Source organism: Pezoporus wallicus, unplaced genomic scaffold, assembly GCF_028554395.1.
Source record: "Pezoporus wallicus isolate ANWC-B61680 ecotype Strahan unplaced genomic scaffold, APGP_CSIRO_Pwel_v1 contig_6312, whole genome shotgun sequence".
In the NCBI taxonomy this organism is placed as follows: Eukaryota; Metazoa; Chordata; class Aves; order Psittaciformes; family Psittacidae; genus Pezoporus; species Pezoporus wallicus.
Window position 1 is genome coordinate 440618 of NW_026642251.1, and position 27230 is coordinate 467847.

At 40.2% G+C, this 27230-nt stretch overlaps 1 protein-coding gene across 21 annotated transcripts in view; it reads left to right on the forward strand.

Moving 5' to 3' along the window:
• ANK2 (ankyrin 2) overlaps nucleotides 1–26974 on the forward strand; it is a 223374-nt gene extending 196400 nt beyond the window's left edge. For 12 of the 21 annotated variants that reach the window (XM_057428318.1, XM_057428327.1, XM_057428317.1 and 9 more), the window contains 12 exons: nucleotides 174–296; nucleotides 1848–1880; nucleotides 4175–4196; nucleotides 13870–13944; nucleotides 15651–15782; nucleotides 16307–16453; nucleotides 17767–18058; nucleotides 20408–20699; nucleotides 22985–23068; nucleotides 23288–23452; nucleotides 24746–24928; nucleotides 26574–26974. In XM_057428318.1, coding sequence (XP_057284301.1) covers nucleotides 174–296; nucleotides 1848–1880; nucleotides 4175–4196; nucleotides 13870–13944; nucleotides 15651–15782; nucleotides 16307–16453; nucleotides 17767–18058; nucleotides 20408–20699; nucleotides 22985–23068; nucleotides 23288–23452; nucleotides 24746–24928; nucleotides 26574–26588 — 1563 coding nt within the window. In that variant the 3' untranslated portion in view covers nucleotides 26589–26974. Of the gene's footprint in view, nucleotides 1–173; nucleotides 297–1847; nucleotides 1881–4174; nucleotides 4197–6757; nucleotides 12470–13869; nucleotides 13945–15650; nucleotides 15783–16306; nucleotides 16454–17766; nucleotides 18059–20407; nucleotides 20700–22423; nucleotides 22517–22984; nucleotides 23069–23287; nucleotides 23453–24745; nucleotides 24929–26111; nucleotides 26204–26573 lie in introns of all 21 variants that reach the window. The other 9 variants (XM_057428311.1, XM_057428308.1, XM_057428310.1 and 6 more) reach the window with 2 other exon arrangements.
• Nucleotides 26975–27230: the final 256 nt, after the last annotated feature.

Below are 27230 nucleotides of genomic sequence, written 5' to 3' on the forward strand. Positions count from 1 at the left end.
ACAAAAGAAATTTTAAGGGGGGGATGAGGGGTGTCAGAGAAAACACATTATTTTTCCCTACATAGACTTTTTCTCCCACACCTAGCCTCTTTCTGCTAAATAATTTCTAGTGGCAGAAGCGAATCCTATCGCAAAATAGCAAAATGACAGATGAAATGTCTATGGTCTACCAGGTGCGGGACACCACACAAGAACCCTGTGGACGATTATCATTCATGAAGGAGCCAAAATCAACAAGAGGCCTCGTTCATCAAGCCATATGCAATTTAAACATCACTTTACCCATTTACACAAAGGTACTGTGAAATTATACTGCTCTGTAGTCATCAGCATTATAATATAAACAAGAAATGAGTAGGAGGGCAAAATATTATTAAGGCTTCGTAATCAGGGATTTTAAAGAAGCATCAATACCACCTAAGGCCTTTCAGTTTTTTGGGTTTGGTACTCTTAGCCAGTGTTCAAAGATGTTATTGAATGTTTTCTGATGACTCAGAAGCGAATGACCAAAGGGAGCCAAATTCCAATTTGCAGTGCGTATCTCCCATTGCTGTTAGCACTAGATCTGTGCTAATCTTATTTCATCTGAAAATTTTACCCAGATTCTGTTCAGGGTAAAATTCTGTTTAGTCCCAGATGGACCTGGGACTCAGCAAGTACCTCTAGGTTCATGTTTTATTTTACCAGAGACTTCCCACACTGTCTAACCATGTCTTGTGACGCCTCTCAGGAGATGAAACTACCTTTCATACTTACAAAGTGTAAGGGTAATGTCTGTAGGTCACACGATGTTCTTCAGGTATGAAGTACAGAATGACTGAAATTATTTGTCATTTTTTTCATTTGCCAGTTAGAAATAATTGGCCTTTGCCATAGTGTTTTTAGCTAACTGCCTTGTATATCTGCGGTGATAGAAATAAAATGTAGCAGACTTGAACTCTAGAATTTGGAAAGTTTATAGGACTGTCAAAAGTATTTTCTTAGAATAGATTTTAATATTACATTGACTTTTGACACTGACTTTTCTTCCTACCTGTGATCAAATCTTTCAAGAATCTATGAGCATGTCATGTGGTGTAAATGGTCTTTCTTCAGAATATTGTTGTAACAGTTATTAGTGTGCTTGGGGAAGAAAATGGTCCAAGGTCAAGGGAAGAAAATGGAGAGGAATAATCTAGTGTGAGTTCGTATTTATAAATAAAAAGACGGAGAGCAGCTGAATTTTCCTAAATCATGGGAGGGTGCTTGATTGCTATTTAAGCTAGATCAGACATTAAGAAGTGCTTGTTTTCTTAGAAAAAGTCAGTTTATTGCTATTCTGTGCTAATTCAGATTTTTTTTTGCTGTCCTTTTCAGATTAGCTGCGTGCCTTTTAGGAATGTATTAGACTGTTTGCCCAAAATCTTGCCTGTTGCTATTCATTTTTTCTTCACATTTTTAGCATATAATACGATCTTTATTATAGTATTTTTATATAATTTTAAAATAACATATTTGAACTTTAAATGACTAATATTCTGAACTATTTAAAGTATTTATTTGTGCTAATTTATGGATGCAGAAGCATGTATATATATATTAAGTTGTGATATGAAGGATCACTAGAAGTCTAACACCCAGAAACAACCTTTCTGTTGTAAGTTGCTCAATTCTGTAGCCTTTGTGTTTTAAACTGTTTAGGTTTGCTGCTTTTTTGATGTAAGAAATCAACTGCAGAAACATACTGCATTTCCTTCTTTTCTCTTAAATGTTGTCGGAAGTTATATTCCTACTCTCTTCTAGAACTTTTTCATTTTGTCTGCTCTGTTTTCCCCTTCACTTTTTGCATGGCATTTTGGAACTGAAAGGAATCAGAATCAGACCAAGAAGAAGAAGAAGAGGTAATGTTGCTATAATAGTATGTCATTACTTACACATACTACTAAAATACAACTAACACGTAGAGCCTGGAAGATAAAATCCCTAGTGAAATGAGCATATCAATTGTCAGCTCGGTGCTACAAAAACTGAGGAGGAGTACATTCAAAAGTGCAAAATTTGGAATTTACAGGGTTTAACTTTCCCTGCATTAAAATTAAAGTTTTACTGCATCACATGCACTGATTTTGGAGGTCTATAATAGTTCATTTGGCTTTCAAAACAGTTCTGTAATAGTTTTATAATTATTCTGTAATATAATTACAGAATAATTCTGTATATTCTATATATTCTGTAATATAATTACAGAAATAATTTTGATCAAGAATAAGCCATACAGTATATCTCTTTAAGCTTTATTCTCTGCAGCACAGAAAAGGGGAAATGGGATTGTTTCTTCAGATTCCAAGAACCATTCCACAACTTAAAAATAGTGCAGGGTTGCTACTAGGCTTGTCTAAAGTATTCAGAGCCAGTAGATTGTTGGCATAGTATAAATTTTGTTAATACCTTTCAGCACAGTCTTAATATGCTTCCTCTAGTTAGCAGTGGGTAAGAAGAACAGCACTGGAGGAACAGACCTACATATAACAAGTATCTCCACTGATGTCTTCCCCATTGCTATTGGGAGTCTGGGACCAGATTGTGATCGAATACACTACCTGCATACCTGAAAGGGCAGCAATTCCCGAGTCTTGTCCATTTATAACATCCAATGGACTGTGTCTTATAGATTTTTGAGTCTAGTACAGAAAGAGTTACAAGTTTACTCCAACTAAAAGGTGGAGAGTTTCCATAAACTCTGCACCTTTAGCATAAACTGAATTGCATCTTGGGACGCATGGCCAACTCCCCTCTCCATTCCTAGCCCTGTCCTGGCAGTTACAGATGTTTCTTGGGGTCTGACCCCTGTGTAAATGAGTAACATTAGAAAAGCATCCCCACATTTTGAAGATGTTATGCTGCTGGAAATTATGAGAGTGCCAGCCCTGTGGGAATAGCCTGCTCCCCAGAGTTGACACACATTTTTTTCTATGAACGGCAAAACAGCTCAGAAATTTTGTGGCATGGATTGGAGTTTTAAACTAACTCCCACTGTATTCATTCAGAAGGTAGCATTCCTTACCAGGTTATCATTTGATTCCATACCAAAAGCACAAAACTAACTCTTTAATACTCTATAATGCTGTTTCTGCATCCCCAGGGAAGTCTCCAAAATTTGTTAACAAATCAGTGCTCCTTAAAGCAGCATAAAGGATACTGGAAAATTATTTTTCCAGACATCGATGACTTCTTATATTTTAATCTGAGAAACTAAAGCACAAACCCACAAGACTATTGATGGCTAAAACCATCTTCCATTTGAATTTTTTTATTTACTTTATTCATTTTTATGTTAATAATATTAATTAGTATGCTGACATAATTCCAGATTGATTTGGAGAAACTTAAAGTAAAGGGAATTAAAGTGTCCTAAGGATCCTAGGTTACCGTCTAGGGTGTTCTCTACTTTAGAGGAATTACAAGGTAACTTAAAGATTTGCTTCTTGAATTTTTGGTCTGACACTGTTTTTTGGTTTGGGTTTTTTGGTTTTTTTTTTTTTTGGCAAGTGCTGTGTTTTCTTTTGAGTAACAGTAAAATTGTGTGGCTTTTTCAGTCTATACCTATACAGGTACCATTAGCTGTTAGTGGCACTGAGTCTTAGTTCTTGCTGTAGACAGTAGTAAGGCTGCAGTCATTTCTACACCTGCTTTTTTTTTTTCATTATCACGAAGTACAGAGGTGAAAATGCAAATCATCATCTCAGAATGAACATGTACAGTGAAACTATGCATAAACCATACTAGGTGCCTTCCAGATGGGACATCTGTCTTCACATGACCATATTTGACACTTCTGGTTTAGACAGGAAGAGATAAGTTAATGCAAAGCAACAACATACCTAGTAATTCAAAGGTCTGCATCCTTTCTACTGCTTTTTGCATTTAAAGAGAATATATTGCAGAATTCTGCATCTGCTATTGACTGTAACTATAGCAAAGTAACCACTTTTCTGTTAATAGAAATACTAAATAAATTAAGCCATGCTTTTACCATTTTTTTTTAATCCGATTGTGGTTCCATTTAAGTAAGTCAATGAATCTGTGGTCCTCCGTACATCTAGTGGATTTGACTCAAGCTCTACTACTTCACTAGAGACTTCATAGGTATCACTTATATTTGAACTTTTAAATTTCTCCCTTTATGCTCTTCCAGGTTGATATGACTTCAGAAAAAAGTAAGATTTTATCTTTTAAAAAAAATGTTATAATGGAGTTTGTATGAAAGATGGTTAAGGATAAAGCATGAAAGAGAGCTAAGCATTAACTGCTGTTGCTAATAACACCCATACTTTTAAAATGTAATAGAGAACAATTTAATACCAAAGCAGCTATGCAATTAAATACATTTTAATGTATAAATTAACAAGTAATACAGTTTAAAACAGTTCATCTAAGCATTTACTTTCCTTTGACATCCCTAGTGATCCTGCTATTGCTCTTTTGCTTGTATGAATGCTCGTTCCCTCCATTTTTTTGTTTTGCCCATTTATTGACACACATTCTTGCCTCACATTTGAGATAAATGACAGTATCACTTTTAAATGTAATTAATATTCTGATAAATTTCATAAACTCATGAAGTACAACCATGCAAAAAAATGATACTGTCCAAAGTAATCCATCTGTTTAACCCTTCCCCCACCCTTTACTGTGGTGAAATATGACTGGAAATGTTGACTGTTAGGTTTGGTACAGCATATATGCCTTTCGTAAATACAGAATCAGGCCATAATTATTACTGAAAACTGAGGGCGAGTGGTACACGAGGCCAGAGATCTCCATTAATGAAGATACACATCAATATAAATTTGGTCTGAAGAGCGTCTCTACAAAGAACCGTTTTCAAAAGCAGTGATTTCTTAAATCTGGTTAGGAAACGACTGATTCCTTCTTGTTATTTTTTTAAAATGCAATGTCTTGCCTGTTTTTCTACTTTATCTTCTGAGGGTTATTTATTCGCAGTGTACTGATGTTTAAACTGGAAGGACCATAGTGCTGTGATCCTGAAGATCAAATGGACGATCATTCCCTTTTGTTATAATTAACGAACACTTTTTACATTGAGAGACAGTTGTGCTGCACTCACCTTCCATGGCAGAATGAACATCTTTGTTATACAAGCTAGAATATTTCACAGTATATTTCAGTGCAGACGTGAGGGAGGCCAACCACATCATACCAAGTGAGCATTCTTGCTGCCAGCCACATATCGTTCAGATATGCCTTTTATTTCCATCTGAAGCTTCTTGGCTTGACTCTGTGGCCAGTGCGATTGTCATCCATGTGACATCTATGAAAATATGTATTACTAAAGTTGCAAAGCCCCACGATCCAGCTGTAATTAATAGACGTCATAAATATTTAACACAAGAGTGTAGCAAAATGGATATTATTTACAAAGAAATCCAGATAATTACATATTGCTTAGGTTCTTCATATTTGCATTACTACTTTTGAGATTTAGAGTAGGGTGCAGAAATGCCTCAAGTTTTATGTGATGTACTAGAAGTAAAAAAAAAAAAATACAATTTCTCAGCATTACATTCTGTTCATGACTCGCCTCAGTCCTCCAGCATTTCATTCTGTTCAATAAATATTTTCTAGCAGACCTTCCTGAGATTAAATATTCTCATGAGGCAGCTGTGGCATAATGGGAGTTACCTACGTCCAGCTGACTGTATATTGATAGCACAGACAAATATTTCACCACAGTATATTTTACAATATTTTCTTTAATTTATGTGATTAATTTTAGAAAGATTGTTTTTTAACTGAAGCTACATACCCAGCAGCATTTGCAACACCTTTGTTTTGCATGGAAATAACTTGCCTTACATGAGTTGTATGTGTGTGTCTGGTGTGACTGTCTCTGATTTTTGGTTGCCATACATGACATTTTTGAAAACTCTGAAATCACTTTTAAGTTGATTCACAGTTTTTTCTTACGATCTTTCCTTTTCTCCTCTGTCTTCTCTTTCCTCAGTCTATTCTTTAGTTGTCAATGAGGATGTTCCAAGGAAAGGACCATGCCTCTTAAAACAAAAGACCGTTTCATTGTTTAGGTGTGAAATCCCCTTAGATGAAATGCCGGTTTGCAGCTGATTCAGATCTCTACGTATTTGATAATAATTTAGATTACTGTAGAGTTATTTTTAACTTTTTGTCATTAAGAAAAAAAAATATGTTAAGCCAATGTTATTCTGACAGTTTGCTAACACTGGCTTTCTCTTAGAGGAAATTGACTTTCAATCAGTTCTAATGCTTTCTCCCTATTTTCTTGCCTTTTTTTTTTTTGTTTGAACATTGATCTGTAACATCTGAACAATCTTGAGATGCCTATCTTTGTGTAACTTCACTGTGTTTCTTCTGTTTTTAATTTTAAATTTTGCTGTTGTTTTGTTTTTTTTAGTGGTGTCCTGATTTTTGTTACAGCTTTGGTAATGTATGTGTGGTTGTGCTATATTGATAAAGTTAAGCAAGTTATTTCCTGCCGTTTTCCTTTTCAGTTTTGTTTTGTTTTGTTTTGTTTTTTTCCTTTGGTTCCTCCCCTCCCCCCCATTAGCTTTGCTTTGCTCTTGTACCCTCAGATCTTGTGGATCCACCATTCCTGGCCCATTTTGTTGACCTTCCTACCACTGCAACCAAAGACTCTCATTTTCAGTCAGTTCTGATTACATTTTCCAATCTCTATTTTTGATTTCCATTTTACTTTCAATGTTTTTCATTTGCATCAAAGACGACGAGACAGAATCTACAGAAACATCTATCCTGAAAAGCCATCTGGTTAATGAAGTCCCTGTATTAGCCAGTCCAGACTTACTGTCTGAAGTTTCTGAGATGAAACAAGATTTGATCAAAATGACTGCCATCTTGACAACTGACCCTTCTGATAAATTGGGCTCCATTAAAGTGAAAGATCTTGGAAAAGCCAGTGAGGAGGAGCCAGGAGAGCCTTTTGAAATAGTTGAAAGAGTGAAAGAAGACTTAGAAAAAGTAAATAAAATTCTGAGAGGTGGATCCTATACCAGAGAAGAACATGTTTTGCAGAAGTCCCTTTCCAAACAAGAACTTTCAGAAGAAGAATGGGTCATTGTCAGTGATGAAGAAATTGAGGAGGCCAGAAGAAATGCTCCTTCAGAAGTCACCGAACCTACATGTGTAGAAGTCAGGCTAGATGAAGGGACAACAAAAATGGAGAAGGCAGACGTGGCAGGGATGGTAGATTACCTTACAGAGGACTTAAAAGCATACGTTTCTCTTCATAAGGTACAGCCACCAGCCTTACAAGAAGACTTGGTAGAGAAGAGATTTGAAGCTGTAGAAATAAGCAGGGATTCTGAAAAAGAAGGACAAGAATCCCCAACAGCCGGACCACAAAGTCTGCAGGAGCAACACAAGCTGGCCTTAGAAATTAAAAAGCCCCTTAGGACAAAATTAAGAGACAAGCCAAAGCAAAAGGAAGGTAAGATGCGCAGCAGCGAAGAACAGCCAGGATTAATGAAGCTCACTTCGGAGGTGTCACAAGGCTGTGAGGAACCTGGCCTAATGCCGACAGCTGCTCTGGAGGCTAAAGCTGTATCCCCTGTTATAGAGGAAACTCCTATTGGCTCAATCAAAGATAAAGTTAAAGCTCTTCAGAAACGAGTGGAAGATGAGCAAAAAGTGCGGTCAAAACTGCCTGTCAGAATTCAAACCAAAGAAGGCACTGCTGAGAAGGCTTCCAAAAGACCAATACAAGTCAAAAAGCCAGCAGTGCATAAAGCACAGCCAACTGTTTCCCCTTCTTCTAAGACGGAAAGACTTGAAGAGACCATGTCGGTTCGTGAACTGATGAAAGCCTTTCAGTCAGGTCAAGACCCATCCAAGAATATATCTGGACTGTTTGAACACAAATCTGTCAAACAGAAGCAACAGCTCCCTGAGAAGGAAACAACCCGGAGAAAAACAACTGTTTCACAAACCGAAATGAGGCGAGTAATGAGCCACAAGACAGACAAACAGAAAGACAAACAAAGTGCAGCATTAAAAACAGAGAAAGAGCTGCAATCCAGAAAAGGAAGAATGCAACTATCTACTGTTGAAACTACAAAGAAAACTGTTGGTAAAGACCAGGTAAAAGAGCAGGGCAGCAAAAAACCAAGTGAACCTCTCCCTCCGGTGTTTGATGATGAAAGTGCCAAGGATACAGTGGTTGGAAGGGGCAGGCCTTCTGATGACCAGGGAGATGCCGACTTCCAGATCAGCCCTGACAGAAAAACCTCAACAGACTTTTCTGATGTCATTAAAGAAGAACTGGAGGACAATGACAAATATCAACAGTTCCGGCACCTTTCGGTCACGGAGGAGGGGGAACTTAACTTGGAGCAAGTACTGACCAGCCCCTTCAGTGCTGCTTTTCCCACAGAGTATGGGAAAGACGGGTTCCTGCCTGCTCTTTCTCTGCAAAGCTCTGCTTTTGATGGGAGCTCTGAAAGCCTGAAACATGAAGGTGTGGCCGATTCTCCAGGTAGCCTGCTGGATGGAACTCCTCAGATCAGCTCTGAGGAAAGTTATAAGCATGAGGGTTTGGCAGAAACTCCAGAAACAAGCCCTGAAAGCCTTTCGTTCTCACCAAAGAAAACATATGGGCCAACTGAAGAAGCTAATGGAGCAGCTGGAGCTCCCACAACAGCAGAAACATGTTCTCGGAAGGAACTCTCTCCAAAGGAAGATGAAAAAGGTATTACTGAAGGGCAGCTAGATGCTGTTACTGAGTCTCATTCTGACTGTGTATTGGAAGAGCTTGTACCTACAGCCTCTGAAGAAGAGGCTGATAAGCTTGCAGAAAATAGCTCAGCTTCCATTATGAAAGATATTAGCAGGGATACAGAATCTGCAACCACTGCACATTTAACTAAGTCTTCTGAAACACATGGTACTGCTTTAGCAAAAGACAAAGATATAACTTGTGAACACTGTGTCGTGGTTAGAAGTCCCCAAAAATTGGAACTTTCACTTGGTAGCCATGATAATGAAAACTTTAGCCCAGTTGCAGATGACTCTTTGGCTATAAGTCATAAAGACTCCCTGGAGGCAAGCCCAGTGCTAGAAGATAACTCATCACACAAAACACCTGATTCTTTGGAGCCCAGTCCTATGAAAGAGTCTCCCTGCCGCGATTCTCTTGAAAGTAGCCCTGTAGAACAAACAGTGAAGGCTGGCATTCTGGGGCAGGGTCCTCTGCCGTCCCTTCTTAGCAAAGGAGAAGCCTGCCCAGAGTTGGCATCGGTGCGTTCCAGGATTCTCCGTGACCCTGAGGGAAGTGCTGATGATGACAGTCTAGAGCAAACGTCCCTCATGGAGAGCTCAGGGAAAAGTCCACTTTCACCTGAGACTCCTAGTTCTGAAGAAATTAGCTATGAAATCACACCTAAAACAGCAGACTCACAGGCACTGTCCAGCGTACGAAAGTCAGCCATGATCCCTGAAGTCAGTGAAGAGCCAGAGCACGATTTGGAAAGCGAGCCAAAGAAGCGATTCACCCCTGAAGAGGAGATGTTTAAAATGGTGACCAAAATCAGAATGTTTGATGAGTTGGAACAAGAAGCAAAACAGAAGAGAGATTGCAAAAAGGATTGTAAGCAAGATGAATCTGCTGCCATTGCCAATTCAGAAGTTGCATGTAGAGCTGAAGAACCACACTCGATGGCTGTGGAAGACAGAGATATACCTATGGTGGTGATGCTGACAGCTGAATCTAGAAAAAGCTCTTCCTCTTCAGAAAGTGAGCCAGAATTGACTCAGCTGAAAAGAGAGGCCGATTCGGGCCTTTTAATGGAACCTGTGATCCGAGTGCAGCCACCCTCACCATTACCATCCAGTATCGACTCCTACTCTAGCCCTGATGAAGCAGGTTTTCAACCTATTGATTCAGAAAGGTGCTCTGTCAGCATAGGTGTGGTTAAAGTGGAAGGGGATAAGCTGATAGAAGATGACAAAGAAGAACCACTTATCCCCAGGGTCAGCTGTACGACTTCTGCTTGTCATTCCGACGGTTGTGCAGAACCTGACAAATCAAAATGTGGCTGTACAAATAACAGGGAGATTGTTAGTCCTAATGCCCCAGCCATACAATCTGGGGGTACTCTGTGTCATTCCATTGATGCGAGTTCTCAAAAAGAAGTTCACGTTGAGTCGTTGCTAACACTCAAGCGATGTGATACTACCAAAAAAGATGTTGATGCCACCTCATCATTAACATGCACAGATCTCATTTCAATGGGAGCTGTGCTGGAGAATGTAGATAGTAGTTCTTGTGGACACAGTACCGCCAAGTACTCTGTACCACAACGTGCCAAACAGGCTGAAAGTGATACTGCTGACTGCTTCACTTCGGGAAGTGGTTTGGGAAAAGCAGATACAGATTTTGAAACATGTCCAGGGGAGATTCATGCTGAGGACCCCCTACCAGAGTATTCATCCCTCACTGCTGAAACAGTGGAACTGGAAAGCTGTGTAGCAGATGCTGCTGAAAGCAGTATAGTAAGCCCTTATGAGAACATGTCTTCCAAACATTTCTTTACTGACCCTGAAAATAAGGTAGGATCTGGTAGAAATCTGCTGCCTAGGGAAAGCTGTTCTACCGAGGAAGGGAAAAATCAGACTGGTGAAGCTTTACTTAGCAGAGACACAGGTAGCAAGTATTGCTTTTCAGAGGAAGTATATATGGAAATAGAGCCCAAAACAGAGGATGCGTTTCAGAAAACGTCACAGGGATCTTCACCATTGGATTCCACAAATTTAGCAGAATCTGCCCTTACGGATATCAGAGATGAAACAGAGAAATCAGTTGGTCGAGTTGTCATCACTAAAACTGATGTGGATTCTGACATGTGGAGTGAAATACGTGAAGATGATGAAGCCTTTGAAGCTCGGGTGAAAGAAGAGGAACAGAAAATATTTGGGTTGATGGTAGACAGGCGATCACAAGGCACAACACCTGACACCACGCCTGCCAGAACGCCCACCGAAGAAGGGACACCACTTAGTGAACAGAATCCATTTCTTTTTCAGGAAGGAAAGTTGTTTGAAATGACCAGAAGTGGGGCCATTGACATGACCAAAAGGAACTATCCAGATGAAAGCTTTCACTTCTTCCAAATGGGGCAGCAGCCTGAGGAAGAAGTTCCTTTATCTGAAGAAGTGAAAGAAGCAGCAGAAATAGAATCTTGTAAGATGAAGAGCTCACCAGAAACTTTTTCACCTTTAGAATTGGAGGGCTTGGATGTACAAGAAAAGGATACCTTGAAATATCCACCCCCAGCATCTGAGTGTAGCGATAGATCGGAAGAAATGATGGATGAAGGTGTCTGCACAGGCACCACAAAAGCAGATCTGAAATCCCGAATTCCAATTAAAATGGGTATTTCAGCTTCTTCAAAATCACCAAAGAAAGAAACCACTGCCTCTGAAGCTGAGCCTTTCTCCAGAACAGAGACCAACGTGGTTGAGAGCAGTCAGGTGCCTTCCCCTACCTCTCCCAAGCAGTCCATAGTAGAAAATGAATCAGATTTTTCTAAAGTCACTAGAATAGTTAGTTCTGTACAGGGTGATGAGTCCCCAGGCTCTTCACCAGAGGAACAGAGATCTGTGATTGAAATCCCTACTGCTGTAATGGAGAGAGTGCCTTCTTGTGAAAGCAAATCCAAAATTCCTGTAAGAACAGCTGCTGCTGCATTGCAACAGTTGGAAAATGAGAGCCTTCCCACAGATGACTTCCTAGATGGTTTGCAGTGCAAAGAAAAAGATGACCCAGCGAAACCAAAGTCTCAGATCCCGGTCAAAGCAGCTTTCCAAAAAACTGAACAGCAGCATATGTACACAGATGCATCTGTCCACAAGCTGGAGTCAGCCAAAGCTCTGGATGTGACTGGCAAACCACCCATAAGACAAGATAACCGCAGTAAATCTGAATCCGATGCAAGTATTCACATGGGCCCAAAGACTAAGCGTTCAATAAAAGCTAGGAGTTATGCTGAGGCAGAAGCAGAGACGAGAGAGAGGGAGAGAGAGATCAACCTTGAGCTAGACTCAGATGAGGCAACAACATCAAGACCCAAAGTATTTTCGTCATGGTTGCCAGTTAAAAGCAGAAGCACTACAGCCACAGAAGAAAGTAAGGAACATTTTTTTGACCTTTACAAAAATTCCATAGAATTCTTTGAAGAAATTAGCGATGAAGCGTCCAAGTTAGTGGAAAGACTCACACAGTCAGAGAGAGAACAAGAATTAGTTTCAGATGATGAAAGCAGTAGTGCCCTAGAAGTTTCAGTTATTGAAAATGTGCCATCCGGTGAGACCCAGCAGTCAGTTCCAGAAGACATCTTTGACACCAGACCTATTTGGGATGAGTCCATAGAGACTCAGATTGAACGTATCCCTGATGAAAATGTCCATGACCATGCTGAAGGTATTTGCCGACGACTGGGATTCCCTGTGCGACGCATGTCATGAATTAAACTTCTTGTATTTTGTTTTCTTTGGTGTGTGTGGGGGTGTGCGTCCGTACGTGTGTATACACGCCTGATGTGTGTAGCATTTCTTTTAAGCTTTCGATGGTTGGTTGTGTTGTTCATTTTATTTTCTCAGTGAGCCGCTTTTGTTTTTTTTGTGTTGTATCTGTATTTTTCTTGTCTGTGAAACAAATCTCAAGATTGCAAACCATAAACGCTTGTGGGAAGTGTTACTGTAATAATCAAAGCACTTCTCAATATATGTCTTGCTTTACCATCCAACCGATGGCTCAGGTTGTGCACATTTTGGCTTTTGACTTTCCCTGGCCCTATTCTTAACCATTAATTTTTACTAATAGTGAAATAACTGGGCATGAACTGAAACAAAGACAGGAAAATTTATTTTCTTTTGAGTTCTTACGCAAAGAAAGGTATAGAAAGTTACACAATTAACTTTTTCATGGTCACTTTTTTGATAATCCGTATCTCAAAAAAAAATCTGTGTCACTAGTAACTTTAGTATGAATTTTCTGGCATTTGCTTTTTCTCTCGCTGCTTGTGTACTACTACTGAGTAGCCATAATGGAAATCAGCAGGTAAAAAGAAACATGCATATGTCTTTAATGCAAAGCAATTTTTTCATCCGAGATATTGCCATCCAGGTGTGCTTTCAGGGAAAATCAAAACTAAAATTCTGCCATCCTCTAAGTAGCTTCGGAGATGGGATGAACGATCTGAAAGCAATGAAGACAGGTGAACAAACGTCCTATTTTTCCTTGCCTTCATTGTAAATATTGTGTATCATGACCCTGTTGAAAACATCACTGACACTTAAGTTACCGATATCTCAAATACAAACCATAATATTAAGTGCCATATGGGCTCTTTGAACAAAGCTTCCCCTAAGATGGAAAGAACAGAATTAGAAGCACTGGTCCAAATTAATTTGTCAACCTTGGTATTCACTAAGGAGGCATGGAAAATCACAGCTCTTGACTTAAAGTCCTCAATGTGCTGCTAGAGTGAAGTTTTAGAATAAAATGCATGGCCAAAATAGGCACACCAGTCACTTCAGTCCTTGTTTAAACTTTCTCACGAAAGCCTGATTTTCAAATAGAAAATGTGGATGGCCCTGTGCTTTTTGAAAGATCAAGCTTTCATTGTTTTGTTTTTGTTGGTTTTGCTTTTCTTTGGTAAACCTGGGTATTTACAGTCCCCACCTGAGTTACCAGTTTTAATAGCCTCGCCCCATTTAGCGGTTAGAAAAGAAATGGCACTTTCCCTTCTTGGGCTATATCACCTATGGAAATGTTTTTCAACTTGTAAAAGGTAACTTCTGGTTCTCTTCGACCTTTAGATCAACAGGATGATCAGGACAGGATGGAGGAAAGACTGGCCCACATTGCTGATCATCTTGGATTCAGCTGGACAGGTGAAATGCATGTCGTCCAGAAAGGAGTGAAGCATTCCTCACTGTTTTCATGTTTCTTTCAGATGATTTCCTGATTATCTAAAGATATTTGATAGAGATATTTCAGTAGTTTACTGTCTTCTGGGTACTAAGATTTTTATAGCCTTTTAGGTCGGAACTTGGATGCAGAGACAAGGCCTCTGCTCTTGCTGCATCTCCATGGAGACAGGCGAGAGAGCTGGCATATGTTCCTCTCCTTTTCCTTGTGAAATGCAACATGTCTGGCTAGAAGATAAATGAATACAGGAACAAACATTATCTGTGTTCTGGGACTCCTGAGCTGGAAGGCCACTATAGGGATAAATTACATGAGCTTCTTTTCTACAGAACTGTCCTGAAGAAAAACGGATAAAAAGGGTCTTATTTGTGGCAATTGCTTTAACATTGTGGATCAAATAGGTCTGAATCAGTTAACAGGACTGGGTACGAGCGAAAGTAGCACAGAGTGAAATGCAGGTATCTGTGGCTGAAAACTGGCTCAAAATTGTTTACAAAGAAAAGGAGTCAGGCAGAAATCTCAGCACCATGTCAAATGGTGCAATCAAAAAAAAAAATTGCTACAAAACCCATTAAATTGGGTCGACAGTGTTCTGTATCTATCCCTAGAGTGGTCCCGTGCTCTTGGAAAGAAGTGAGGTTGTAGGAGTTAAAGATGAGTTGTGTTACAGTGAAAAGAACGATAACAAAGATTGTACTCTATACTGTTTTTTTTTACTCTCAAGTGTAGTTGCTGTATGTTTGTTGAAATTTACAGTTACACCAGTTTACTAGTCAGCCTGGAGATGATGTTGTCCATGCTTTGAGGTTAGGGTTCCTTCCTCCCTGTTAAAATGTGATACCCTCCAAAATGAAGTCCATGCCCCTGTAGTGATGACAGTGGAATAAAATAGGAATCCTTCTTTTTGAAAGCAGCAGAAATCCAGAGACCAGGGAATAACAGTAGGATTCTCACAAATTCTCCATGGTTTTGACTCATCCGATGACCTTTCTCAGCAAGCAGTGGCAGGAAGCTGGTCCTGGTTTCAGATACAGTAAAGATGCTACAGACTATTAAAACATTTCTCTTTTGTGGACTGCAGTCTGAGGCTGTGCTATGTCAGAAAGACATCGGTTATTCCCAGTTTTGTATTTTCAGTTTCCTTTATTCAACTGTTGTAGACATTGCTTTAAATGAAACAAGCCCAGCAGAGTAGTAGTACTATGTTTTAATATAGCCCTACTACAAAATGGCATTATGAAAAGTGAAAACCTCTGCCTAGATTTCGATGATGCCTTCTAAAATATTCAATACTGCAGAGGATAGAATCTGCTGAGCAGGGTGCTCATCTAGAAATATTTTTATCTGCTTGTGTGCTATTTCTGCAACTGTGCTATTTGACTGCTCATCACTGCTAAATATGGTCAATGACAGTGTGTGCCTCTCAGAACTAGGAACGATAGGCAGAAAAAATAAAAGCTCACATAGATTTCTAGGTGTAAGCATTTCTGTCTTCGTCATGAACTTACTGTTGAACCATGCCTCTAAATATAACACAAGGTACACAGAAGCAAAGACAATCTGGTTTTGGAGAAGTCTGTAATCTACTTTGCTGACGATGGCTGTAAAATAGATTGAAGACAGGGAGAAAAGAATAAGGCATCCTTACAGAGGTGGATTTCTTTTTCAGAGCTAGCAAGAGAATTGGATTTCACTGAAGAGCAAATTCACCAGATCCGAATTGAAAATCCAAATTCGCTTCAAGACCAGAGCCACGCTCTCCTCAAATACTGGCTCGAAAGGGATGGGAAGCATGCGACAGGTTTGTTTCCTCTTACAGTCCATATAACTGTCTTCTATTTGCTAGTTGAGGTGACGGATGCTCATTACAATCACAAAAAGAGAATTTGGGTAAAATGTTGGCTGTAGAAAGAATGATCACAGGTTATACTTAAGATTTTTTTTTTTTAAAGCTTCTCTGTGTAATATGGCACAACATAGGGTTCTCAGAGAAATAGATCAAACTTCTTTATTTGAGGGTGAGGCAGAACATCCTATAACAAAGAAAGAGTGGAAAAACAGATGCCTCTTTTTTCTTAACTGGAAAATGTTTGGGGAAACTATAAACAAATTGATTACAGGAAGAGACAAAATGAGTGGTAATTTTTATAGTCAGCCCTTTGGTTCATTTTAGATTTTATGCAGTAATGCTTCTAAATGCATCTGTATTTTATACGTGATACTATGTTGGTCAGTATCCTATATGTGTCCTCCCTGTGGAAAACAGAAGGGAGAGAGCTTGTGAAATTCTTAACTTGGCTACACGGTGTCATTCTAATGCCACAGATACCAATCTCACCCAATGTCTTACAAAAATCAACCGCATGGATATTGTTCACCTCATGGAGACCAGCGGCATTGACTCCAGGCAGGTCCACAGCACTTGCACATATGTGGAAATGGAGCAAACAATAGGATTGGACCACAGCGAAGGTAAAGGTCTCCCTATCCAGGCTGCCTGGATCATCTCACCTGAGTGTTAGCTTCTGTTCTGAAATATTTGACTAGGAGAATCCATTAGCTCTTACAACTGAATGCTAGGATCCCATTTTGCTAGCACAGATAATGGGGATGAACGGAACCATGATGTTGCTTTAGTTGCTATTTCAGGGGGTATAAGATCTCTCCATCAGGCGATTCTTTCAAAGCATATAAAGGAATTTTGTCAGAAACTACAGCAAATCCCAGTGCCTGGTTTGTTGAGTTTTTTTCTCATATTAGTACTTTAATGAAAGTTATGAAGCTTCATTAGGATTGGACTGTAATTTGAAGAAGGAAAACTTTGGAGAAATCTTTGAATTCAAGTATTCAGGATATTGTAATTTTGCTATGATGCTGTTGGATTTCTTCAGTTTCCAAGTCCAGTAAATTTGAGCAATGGTTGCAAACTAAATAAACACCTCCAGATTGCATGAAAGACAATTTTCTTTTCTGGAGGTGATCTTTTTACATCCTTAACATTGAAGGACTAGCTTAGTAAAGTATTAAGACAGCTGTGAACATCCCATCTTGAAGAGAGTGCAGGAATAGAAGGTTACTTGCTATAATTAGCATTTTAATATTACAACCAGTTACTTTTAGAATGTATACCTCTGTTTCCAACCCAAATTCAGTACAATCTTTTCCCACAAGCTCTTCGTCAGAGTTCAGTAGGTTCCTCGTGAATGTGCCTAATAAGGAAAAAGAAAATCCCAAGCTTGTGACCCATGGAACAGAAATGCAGATGTTATTGTACATTTTTTTCACAATGAGAGCCCTTGCTTTGAGATTAGGGGTTGGGGTGGGTGTTTATATGCTTTCAAGCATGTAAATGAGTGAGTTTTTGCACCTAGCCCTATGTGAATATCTTTGTCCATACCTGAGTAGTTATTTTTTCCCATAAGCAGATCAATAAGGGGGTGGAGGTTATGGGGTTGGGATATGTGTAACTAAAGCCTATCATACTGAGCTGGGAAAAACCTGTTATGAATCTTCTTGCATACTTTGAGGGTTTTAAGATTACTGACTCTAGGTAAATTTCTGTGTGATTTGCCTTTTGCCTGTTACTGAAAAGATTCATTATTTGGCAATAGCAGTGGTAATCCAGTGTTCCTTCAGCTACTTACAGAGGTTCCCACTCCAGATGTTTAAAAGTTTCAGGCAATGTGTTCCATCCAGGGATTTAAAATGTGCATGGAGAACATGAAGGACTTTCTGCTTTCTAGTAAGACTTGTAATTACATTTGTCATCTCTCTTTTTCTTAAAGGGTTTTCTGCACTGCAAGAAGAAGTATACAGTTTGAGACATAAGCAAGAAGATGACCACAGAATATCTAAAGACAGTAAAGACAGTGAGCCAACTGAACACCCTCCTCTTGTCTCTGAGGAAGATGTGTCTGTCAGTTATTCTCCTTTTCAAGACAGCACTCCCAGGAGTGAGGCAGAAGTATCAATGGCCGAGCTCCTGAGACAAGCACATAAGGAACAAGTCGAAGCTGAATTCTCAGGGAAACCCCAAGATGTGCCAGAAAAAACGTCTGCTTCACCACAGGAATATTTGTAAGTGTCAAAAGACCAGAAGGAAACCATGATGGAATAGGTTCTTTCTTTTCTGTGTAATAAGGGGATTTTGCAGTTTTCTTTGAAACAATGAACACACTAGAATTCTCCTCCAATTGCATGCACCTGTTTGTTAGTTCCTACTGCAGGTTAAGGAGGAAACCTTAAGGATTAGGCAGGTCAGTCTGTCATTGTGCAAACAAAACTATGATCCAGTCTGGTACACATGAAAGAAGAGAGATGTAATGTAGAGGTTTTTGGGGGTATTTGCCAACCATATAGATTTCTCACATGTTAGATGGCAAGCTGTGGTAAACTGAATGGAATTAGCACTACAGAGAGGAGCCTTCCTTTAACTTCAGGATGGCTTTTTCACTCAAGGCAAAAATTTTCCAACTTAATTGTTACTTACAAAACTCAGAATCACATATTAGGAACTAGATTTTTAGAAGTAAATTGCAAATGGCCAAATGAACAGATATGGGGTTTTATACAGAGAAGGCAAAAGCACTTAAGGGAGCAACACACAGTGAAGTATAGATTTAGAAGACCTGCACAACAAAGCCTTGAATTCTGATCTGGGGCTGTCAGTGGCGTCAGTTTCATTTGGAAAGGAACTTGAAAAGGCTCATGTTTCTTTCTTCCCACTGTCCCTAGTCACATGCTGATGAATAGGCATATTACCAAAGATCCCCTTCCAAAAAATGAGGTTCCTGTGAGTGATTAGCTTTGATGTAGAGACACAGGTCCAAGAGTTCCAAGTGCAGCTGAGTCCAGCAAGTGGTCTTTGGGGGCATTCTTTTGCTTGCGATATGCTTTACACACAGGAGCAAGTGTGAGAGGTGGAAAGCAGAGTATAAGGTGGAGGACTTACATTGCACTGATAGGGAAAAATACCAATATTTCTGAGGATTTTCCATGAGGAAATTAATGTTTCTGAGGAATAGAGAATACATTTGAGACACTGCTGCACACACTAAATGAGCATAGTGATATCAGGAATATCGCTCCCCTTCATGTCTAGTGTGAACTAGGAGGAAAACAGGACTGGAAATTTAAATAACTCGTAAGGAATTATACTACTATTATTCCTACCAAGAGAAACTATATAAAAATACATATAATCTGGTGAATGGGATAAAAAAAAAGAAAGCTGGAGCAGTACTGTTTAATGTATACTACAATGAAGTTGTCGTACTTTAGAATATAGTTGTTTCAAGGGCAGTAGGCAGGGGAGCACAGCAAACTGTCAAAACCCAACTCGTATCAGATAAAAAGCCATTTATGTGCAAGTTATTCTGTAAGTGTTGTTACTGCTGTTGTCTACTTGTGGGATTGGTTATGGAGAAAGGAATCTGGACTCCTACTATTAAAATGTAACAATTTTCTCAGTTAATTTTTAGGACGAGCATGGGGGAAGAAGCAAGAATGCTGACACCGGTTCAGTAGCCTCTCGAAAGTTTCAGAAGGGAAAGATTTAATTTTTGCAGGCTGGCTTTTTTTTCAGGCTGTAATCCCACCATTTTTTAAATAGTTGTCTTTTTAGTCTTTTTAACAATATACATGAAAAGGGAGAAGTCCCCTCAGAAGAAGATCCTGGGTGGTGAAGCAGGTAATATTGTCATGACTGGTGCAAATTAGATGTGACTTTCCAAGCTACTGCTGGAGTTATGAGGTTACTTGATGAAACTCAGTTGGATGAGAGGTATCTTAGTATTGGAAGTGTCTGTTAATTACTCATATGCAACAGGAAAATACTGCATGTACATCTGCTTTGATAGATGTCTTATCTTTCTGTATGTTTGGTAGTGACATGTGTTATAATTTGTTTAAATAACTTGTGGTATCATTCAAATCGTAGCAATGTTAAACAATGAAAATAACTTTGCAAACAAAGTAAGATTCTCTACCAAATTTCTGTTGGGTAAGGCTCTGGAACTCTATGTAAAGGTCAATCTCTCCTCACCTGCAGCTGTATAGCTTGAAATTAATGGAGTAGTTACTTCATATCCATCTGTAGCCATCCAGTCACTTTCCTTCTGGAAATAACAGGTGATACGTAGGTTTTGGAGGACAGGAGCAACAGCAAAGCTCACATAAATACTTTATGGAGACCAAGTTTATGAGTGCAGCATTTGGACATCCAGTTGGAGATTTTCTCTGGTGGGAAGACAAAAAGGACTCCTAGCCTGATTGCTCTGGAGTTACTGCCAAGGAGTACTGATTATTTCTAGACTTAGCTAGAAAACAGGCACATAACAATATGGAATTGGCACAAAATGGGCCTTAATTTATGGCAACTGGTAAGCACCGCATGGTAGTAACTTCCCTCTAACCTGCAATTTGCAGCATCACGACTCCGGGAACAGAGTGGTCCACAGCACCAGTAACTGGAAATGCAGCAGGCGAGAAATCCACCTGCTTCGGCATGTTGAAGGAAGAGAGAAAGAAGCTGTCCTCACAGTCCCTGCTGTCTGCTCAGAGAGGTGACTCGCCCATCATCCGAGAGCCTGAGGACACTCAGCTCTGCCAGGTTGCAGAGCTCCTCTCTCCGAGGAGATCTAGTCTAGTGATAGTAGAGTCAACTGATGAACAGACAGAGCAGTTTGGAAAAGGCTATGAAGAGGAATCCTTAGAAAAGGTAAACGATGGGTCTGCTTTCACAGAATTGACACACATGAACAAACTTTATGTCTCGCTCATTCCTTAAGATGAGACTGTTCTGAATTGTTCTAATTAATCCCCAACTGCAACTGAGTCTTTTCTCCTTGCCTCTGTGGTTCTGTGTTAGCTGTAGTCAGTTGTATAAAGTCAGTTGTTTTCAAAGCTGAAGCAAGCCACATATCCTAAATTCAGACAGGCTGAAATTTCAGTTCTGCTATCTTTATTGTTCTTTTGTCTGTGACAGTTATGTCCGTGCATGTGAGAGAGAATTAGTGTAAGTCACAGGTGCAGAAACAAACTGTGTACAAATAGATGGTGAAAATCAGGTGTAGCAAGTTACAAAGGAATAAGGTTAAAAGCCTATGAAGACAGGCACGACTAGCCCAGAGCAGCATGAAGAATGACGTGAAAAATACTGTAAAGTTAGTGAGGTGGAAAAGAGGTACACTGCAGAATACTAAGGATGTACCAGAAGAAAAGAACTTGAGAATGATGTTTAGGTAGTGTGCAGGCAGTAAGGAGAAATGGAGACTGGAGATGGAAGAGAATTAAAAAAACTATGGGAGGTAGGTTATGAGTTGCGTAAGACAAAGGAACCTTATGGCAATGTTGGGAGAGAAAATGTCAGAGGCAAGGAAACAGCAACTGGCTTTTAGTAGGGAATGTAAATGACTTGGCAGATATAGGTCTAAGAATAAACAGCTCGCTTTTGCCGGTTGGAAGCGGAAGAAAAGGAGAAGGCGTAATTGGGCAGATGAGTTTATCAGTGAAGTTGGAGCAGAGGCAACACAGTTATACTTTAACTGAAATTGTTCCTGTTGTGATATGCACCTAGAAACTAGCTCTTCTTTCTTTACCGTTTGTATTGCCAAATGTACCGCCTCTAGAATGAAGAGTTTCAGAGCTCTGCCTCTGGGATCGCAGAAAAAGGTTCAATATAAGATGTGTGCGATAACTCAGACTTTGAAAGATTAGTTATGTTGGGACTTGGTAGGATGGCTCCTGTAGGAAAAGCTGCCCTCAAAAATAATGGACTTCTTGTTCCCTTCAGTTCTTTTATTAAAGTAAACCAACAACCACTGAAAAGAAGCACCTTCCTCCCGCACCTTATTTATTTTCGCCTGGGTGCTTGTGTACTATTGACAGTTCGCAAATAGTTCTTTTCAGGTTCTCTTTGCCTTCTGGCCTCTTCCTTTAAATAGCTAAATCCTCCCTAAGCAGGAAAGAGAACAACTTCAATGCTCATTACTAATTTTTCTTGATCTTTCCGGTGCTGGGGCTGTTGTCCTGTAGTTCAAACTGGTTAGTCCTGCTGTCTATCTGCTTCACTCTCTACCTCCTGGTAGAGAGAATTAAAAGGCTTTCCTATAATTTTATGTGTAAGTAATACAGAAACTGTACATAATACGTTTGAATTCCAGAGCTAGTGTTAGTAGTATCTTCCAGTCCCCTGAAGTGCAGTGATGTCATGCTGCAACTTTCAGGCTTGTCCCTGGCAACCTTAAGAGCACTAAGAGAGTCCCATAGAATTAGTACCACAAAGATTCATCCTTTTTTTTTTTTTCACTGTACTAACAAAGAGTTAATGCATAGTTGAGCGGCCAAAGCCTCCCGCCTCAAATCAAAGACAGTTTTAGATAAAAATGAGTCAGTACTCCTAGAACTGCGTACAACAGAGCACTGCTTCCATGCTTTCAATAGGAAATAGCCAAGGAGTTAGGGAGGCTGGAGACCAGCTCGGATGAGGATGAGATGATCACTACCAGGGTCGTTCGTCGCCGGGTGATTATTCAGGTACTGACTGTTGAATGACTGCATGAGCCAATGGTGACTGGGCCCTGGTGACACCTTTAGGTCTGCTGCTGGGACAACCACTTGGCTGATACTGCATCTGACACTGGAACACTTCCAACTACTGCATGGGCTTTGGATAAGCCATTCTGATACCTTTTCTTGAAGGAAGGATTACAGTAATGCTGCTAACCCAATGCCGAATTATGTTAGATTCCTCAGTTGGAGGCAGATGGAGGCTTCTCAGCCCCACACATGACACTGTAGGCTAGCATATATTTGCCAGGCCACTGCAGCATTGCTTTTCTTTGCATGCCTTCCTAAGTATTTGCAGAACAACTGTTTTTTCTAACATTTCTCAGTAATTTTTGGTTTTCCGTTCTTGAACCGATTAACTGATTTTGACAGTGCTTATTTAAACTTACCCACATGAAGGCTTCACTTCATAAAGCTTTGTTCTTTGTTGTACAGGCTGATGGTATGCCTGAAATGCCACCAGAAACAGTCACAGAAGAGCAATACACAGATGAACATGGCCACACGGTGGTAAAGAAGGTATTGTCAGTTGCACCCCTTGCTACCTTCTTACTGTCCAAGATCCACAGTCATGGCAAAATTGTAAGAGTAGAGCATGGAAGGAACAAGAATTTCTCTTTGTGAGAGATTGCAATGTGTTAAGAGTTGGCTTGACTCGCAAGATCATTTAGCATTACAATTAAGAGGAAGAATGGTTTTGTTAAGTCTTTTGGGACAAAGCTCTATTTCCTTCTTTAGGTCACGAGAAAGATCATCCGGCGATACGTCTCTCCAGATGGCACAGGAAAAGAGGAAGTTGTAATGCAAGGAGTGCCACAGAAACCCATTGCCATCGAAGAAGGAGATGGCTATTCCAAAGTCGTAAAACGGGTCGTGCTGAAGAGCGACAGCGAACAATCAGAGGTCAGATCTCATGCTTTCCTCATGATGATACAAAGCAGCATAAACACCCCTTGCTTGCATTAAAACAAACACTGAGGTTTGAATGGTACTTGAAAAACCATTCTTGCAGATGGAAAGGCCTCCAAAGACAGACGGAGAAAGGTGGGGGTGGGAAAGTGGAAAGAGGGAACGAGGACATGGATTGTGCCGTTTATGGGAAGTACAGAATTCATAAAGAAAACAGCTTCGTACTAAATGACATATGGATAGAATGTGATTCTGTATTTGTTAGCATACATTTTACTTTAAGGAAAAGAGTAGCAGACATTGAAAGGAAATGATCAATGTTCTCCAGGTGTCCACAACTAAGCCTTTCTAAAACTAGACAGTTACATTAGGTTTCACGTTCTAATGTGTTCACTGCTTTGAAGAGGCAAAAAAAAAAGTATCGCTTACATGCAAACTCTTTGTAGAGCTAGGTCATTAAGAAGCAATGACGACAGGCAAAGGTAAGCACCTTTCACTTTGTCTTTCCCTGTCTTAGTTCACTATGTAGCCCTACCAATATCAGGATGGACAGATGTAAGGTTGGAGGGCCAGAAGCTAGCCACTGGGCTTGCTTTTGGCAGGTCTGCAGTTGAAAATGGCAGGTAACGAGCGAATTTCATTCAAAATGCTAAGAACAGAATTGTGGTTCTCTTGCTAGAATTCATCCTCAGAGTTAACTCTTTAGGAGGAAAGTAACAAGAAAACAAAGTAATTCGGTTTTAGTTAGCTGGCCGTACCAGAAAATACAGTCTTTTTCATATGGAACCCATATACAGTAAGTCTGTATTTTGTCCAATAAAATCGTGTTTGTCACTTTCCCTACCATTCTGGTCTGGTTGCTTCTGTAAGAGTTCCTTGGCTTTACAAGTGTGACTTGTCTCTCAGAAGAATAACTTAATGTTAAGTATGGACCAATACTGCTAATTGGTATTACTTGCATGAACGCAGGGAGGCGTTGCAGCAAGAGCTCCACTTATTACTTGGTGTAACTCTGTTGGCCTCAGCAGGTGAGCTGGTACAGTAGCCTGCAGTGTGGTGCAGGGTAGCCATATCCCAGAGCCATTCCTTCTGCCTCATAATGTCTCATTCTGGAGCTGTAAAGCAGGAAATGAAAGGTAGCATGCTGTTTTGATGCATACGTGTGGAAAGTGAGATGCTCCTATTGTTCTCTATGGCCACAATCAAGAAGGAATGACAGAGTAGCCAAAAGCATTCTTAGCATTATGTCATTCACCTCCAGTATACTTCTGCTTTCTAACCTTACAGGTGACCGTGTCTGAACCTGCTGTTTTGCCTACTGCCCCTGAGTTCCAGTCCAAGCCAGCAGAAGGCCGGAAGGTCAGCAAAGTCATCAAGAGCACTGTAGTTCAAGGCGAGAGGATGGAGAAACACCTGGGGGATGCCAGCCTAGCTCGTGATCTTCCGTCGGCCAAAGAGGACTTTGAAGAGGTAAAAATGCCTTTTAAATGTAAAGTATTAAATGAAGGGTCACAATGTACCTAGGCACTAATTCGACTGTGTCAAAAGTAGAGTTTAAATAGAAAACAGAATGTAAACTCAGTTATGCTCTGTTGTTATACTCAGCTGTATTATGAAGGGATTAGTATGTAAAGTGTGTGTGCAGGAAGGGAAGAAGCAAACACAACAGAATTAGATGTAAAACATTTTAAGAATCTTAAAAACCTGGGAGGCTTTCAATGAAGGTGGAAATCATGGGTACAGTTACTGTTAAAGCACACGGACCGAAGTTTGGAAACTGAGAGAGTCAAGTCTGCGCTCTGGGTGAGTTGATGTATTTGTCTTCGACGGGAAGCAACAGTTAACAAGTAAAGTAGCACCTTTCCCAGTTTTCCTCTTTTTCTGGTCAGTGTAGGTGTTTCAGTAAGAGAAAAGGGGTATGGAATGAAGGTAGCATTTTCTACAAGGAACTGATAGTGCTTTGCTATATATCCATTTTGTTGTCCCTTTGAATAACGTGGAAGGTAGTGAAGATGAACTCACCTCCAGATGAAAGGAAAATAGAAATAATTCTTTTTTTTTTTTTTTTTTCTATTAGGTTGGTTTCTGTGTACTGTAAGGAGACTTTTTATGGAAAACTGGTGTGGCTCCATGCCCTGCCTCTTCCATTTTGGTAGATTCAAGGCTCCAGAGCATCACCCATCATTTCCACATAAATCCACCTCAGTACTGCTAGTGCTGCAAGGTAGCAGCTTGAGGTGGTAGAAGGAAAGGCTATACAAGAGACAGTATTTTCTGTGATAGGAAAAAGGTGACTGTAGTAGCTGCCACCAGTAGAGAGAAAGGATGAGTGTTGCGAGCATGGCACAGCATAGCATAGAGTAGGGCTACTTTGCCGCAGAAAGTACTGAGATGCCTTGGTACAAATACTAGTAAAATGAAATTAGCTTAGACAAGAAGCTCTGCTCTGATCAGTACATTTAAGAAATATTTGAAAGGATGCAAATGGCAGGCATGTGCTCCTAATGTTTATTTATTCATCATTTTCTCAGCATTCAACTGCACTACTGCAGATGAGTGCTATATGTTAGAAGATACATTAGGAAGAGCAATGTAGCTTCTGTCTTAGGCTTTTGGGTTGTGTTTTAATGTGAGACTTATGTTTTCATTCGAGGCTTTGAGCTATGCAGGTAACCAAATGAAAGTCCAGCTCCCCACTTTGGTAGAGAAAGAAATCCTGAAAGAGGATGGATCAGTGATTAAAAGGTTTGGCTTGGCATGGTGTGGCATGTCAATGAAGTCTTCCTAGACCAGGATTAACAAACACATAACTAATAACTGGATTGATGGGTGTGTCTGAAGTGCAACCACTTACACCAGCAGACCAATGGCAAGGCAGAAGGGCAACCAGGGGCTGGCTGGTGCACCAATGGGACCACCCTCAGCCTTCTCCATGTCCTATGACCCCTGCCCAGCTGCTCAGTTTGTCTTGGCCTACGCTGCACTTCATCCTCTGTCTGACTTTCCTTCCCTACTCAAGTTTTTTGTTACATAGTGGCGGAGATGTGGTGGTGTGTACTCCTTCCTCCCTTCTTTTCCTTCTTCTCACACTTGTCTCCTTTATTCCATGCTTAAGGACAACACTCACTAAGTCCAGCATGCACAAGAGGAGTGTGATGAAGGATCAGGATGGCCAACATGTGCACATAGAAGAGCTGGAAGACACACCAGAAGCACTACCACAGGATGACCTCCAACAACACCTCCAGCAGCTTCTCAGGCACCTCTGCAGAGAGGACTGCAAATAGGACAACTAAGAAGCTGCCACAACCCAGCCCTCCAGCCCTTTACACAGCATTCACCGTCATTATGTGCACACATCACAACCTACATCACTACCAGAAGACACAGTTACATCTACTTGTTTCTTGATAGAGACTTCTTTTTTTTTTTCCTTACCCCATTTTTCATTTCAGCATTTTGTTCAGTTTTTTGGTACACTGTAAGATGAGTTGTGACCAAAGAGCATTCTTCATCTAGGATCATTTTCCACCGAACCATCCTCGCTATGCTGCGCTGGGAGTTTGTTCACATCGCCACTTCCTGCTGCTTCTGCGTTGCCTTCCTGAAAGGACGTTTGTGTCCATGAAAGGACTTCACGCACAGGCCTCTTGAACAAACTATGTACATGCATAATCACCACAGCAGCTAACATGTAAACTCCCTGTATATAGTGACAGCACTTGGACTGGAGAAAGCACACTGCCGACCACTGCGAGTAGCATCACAGGTT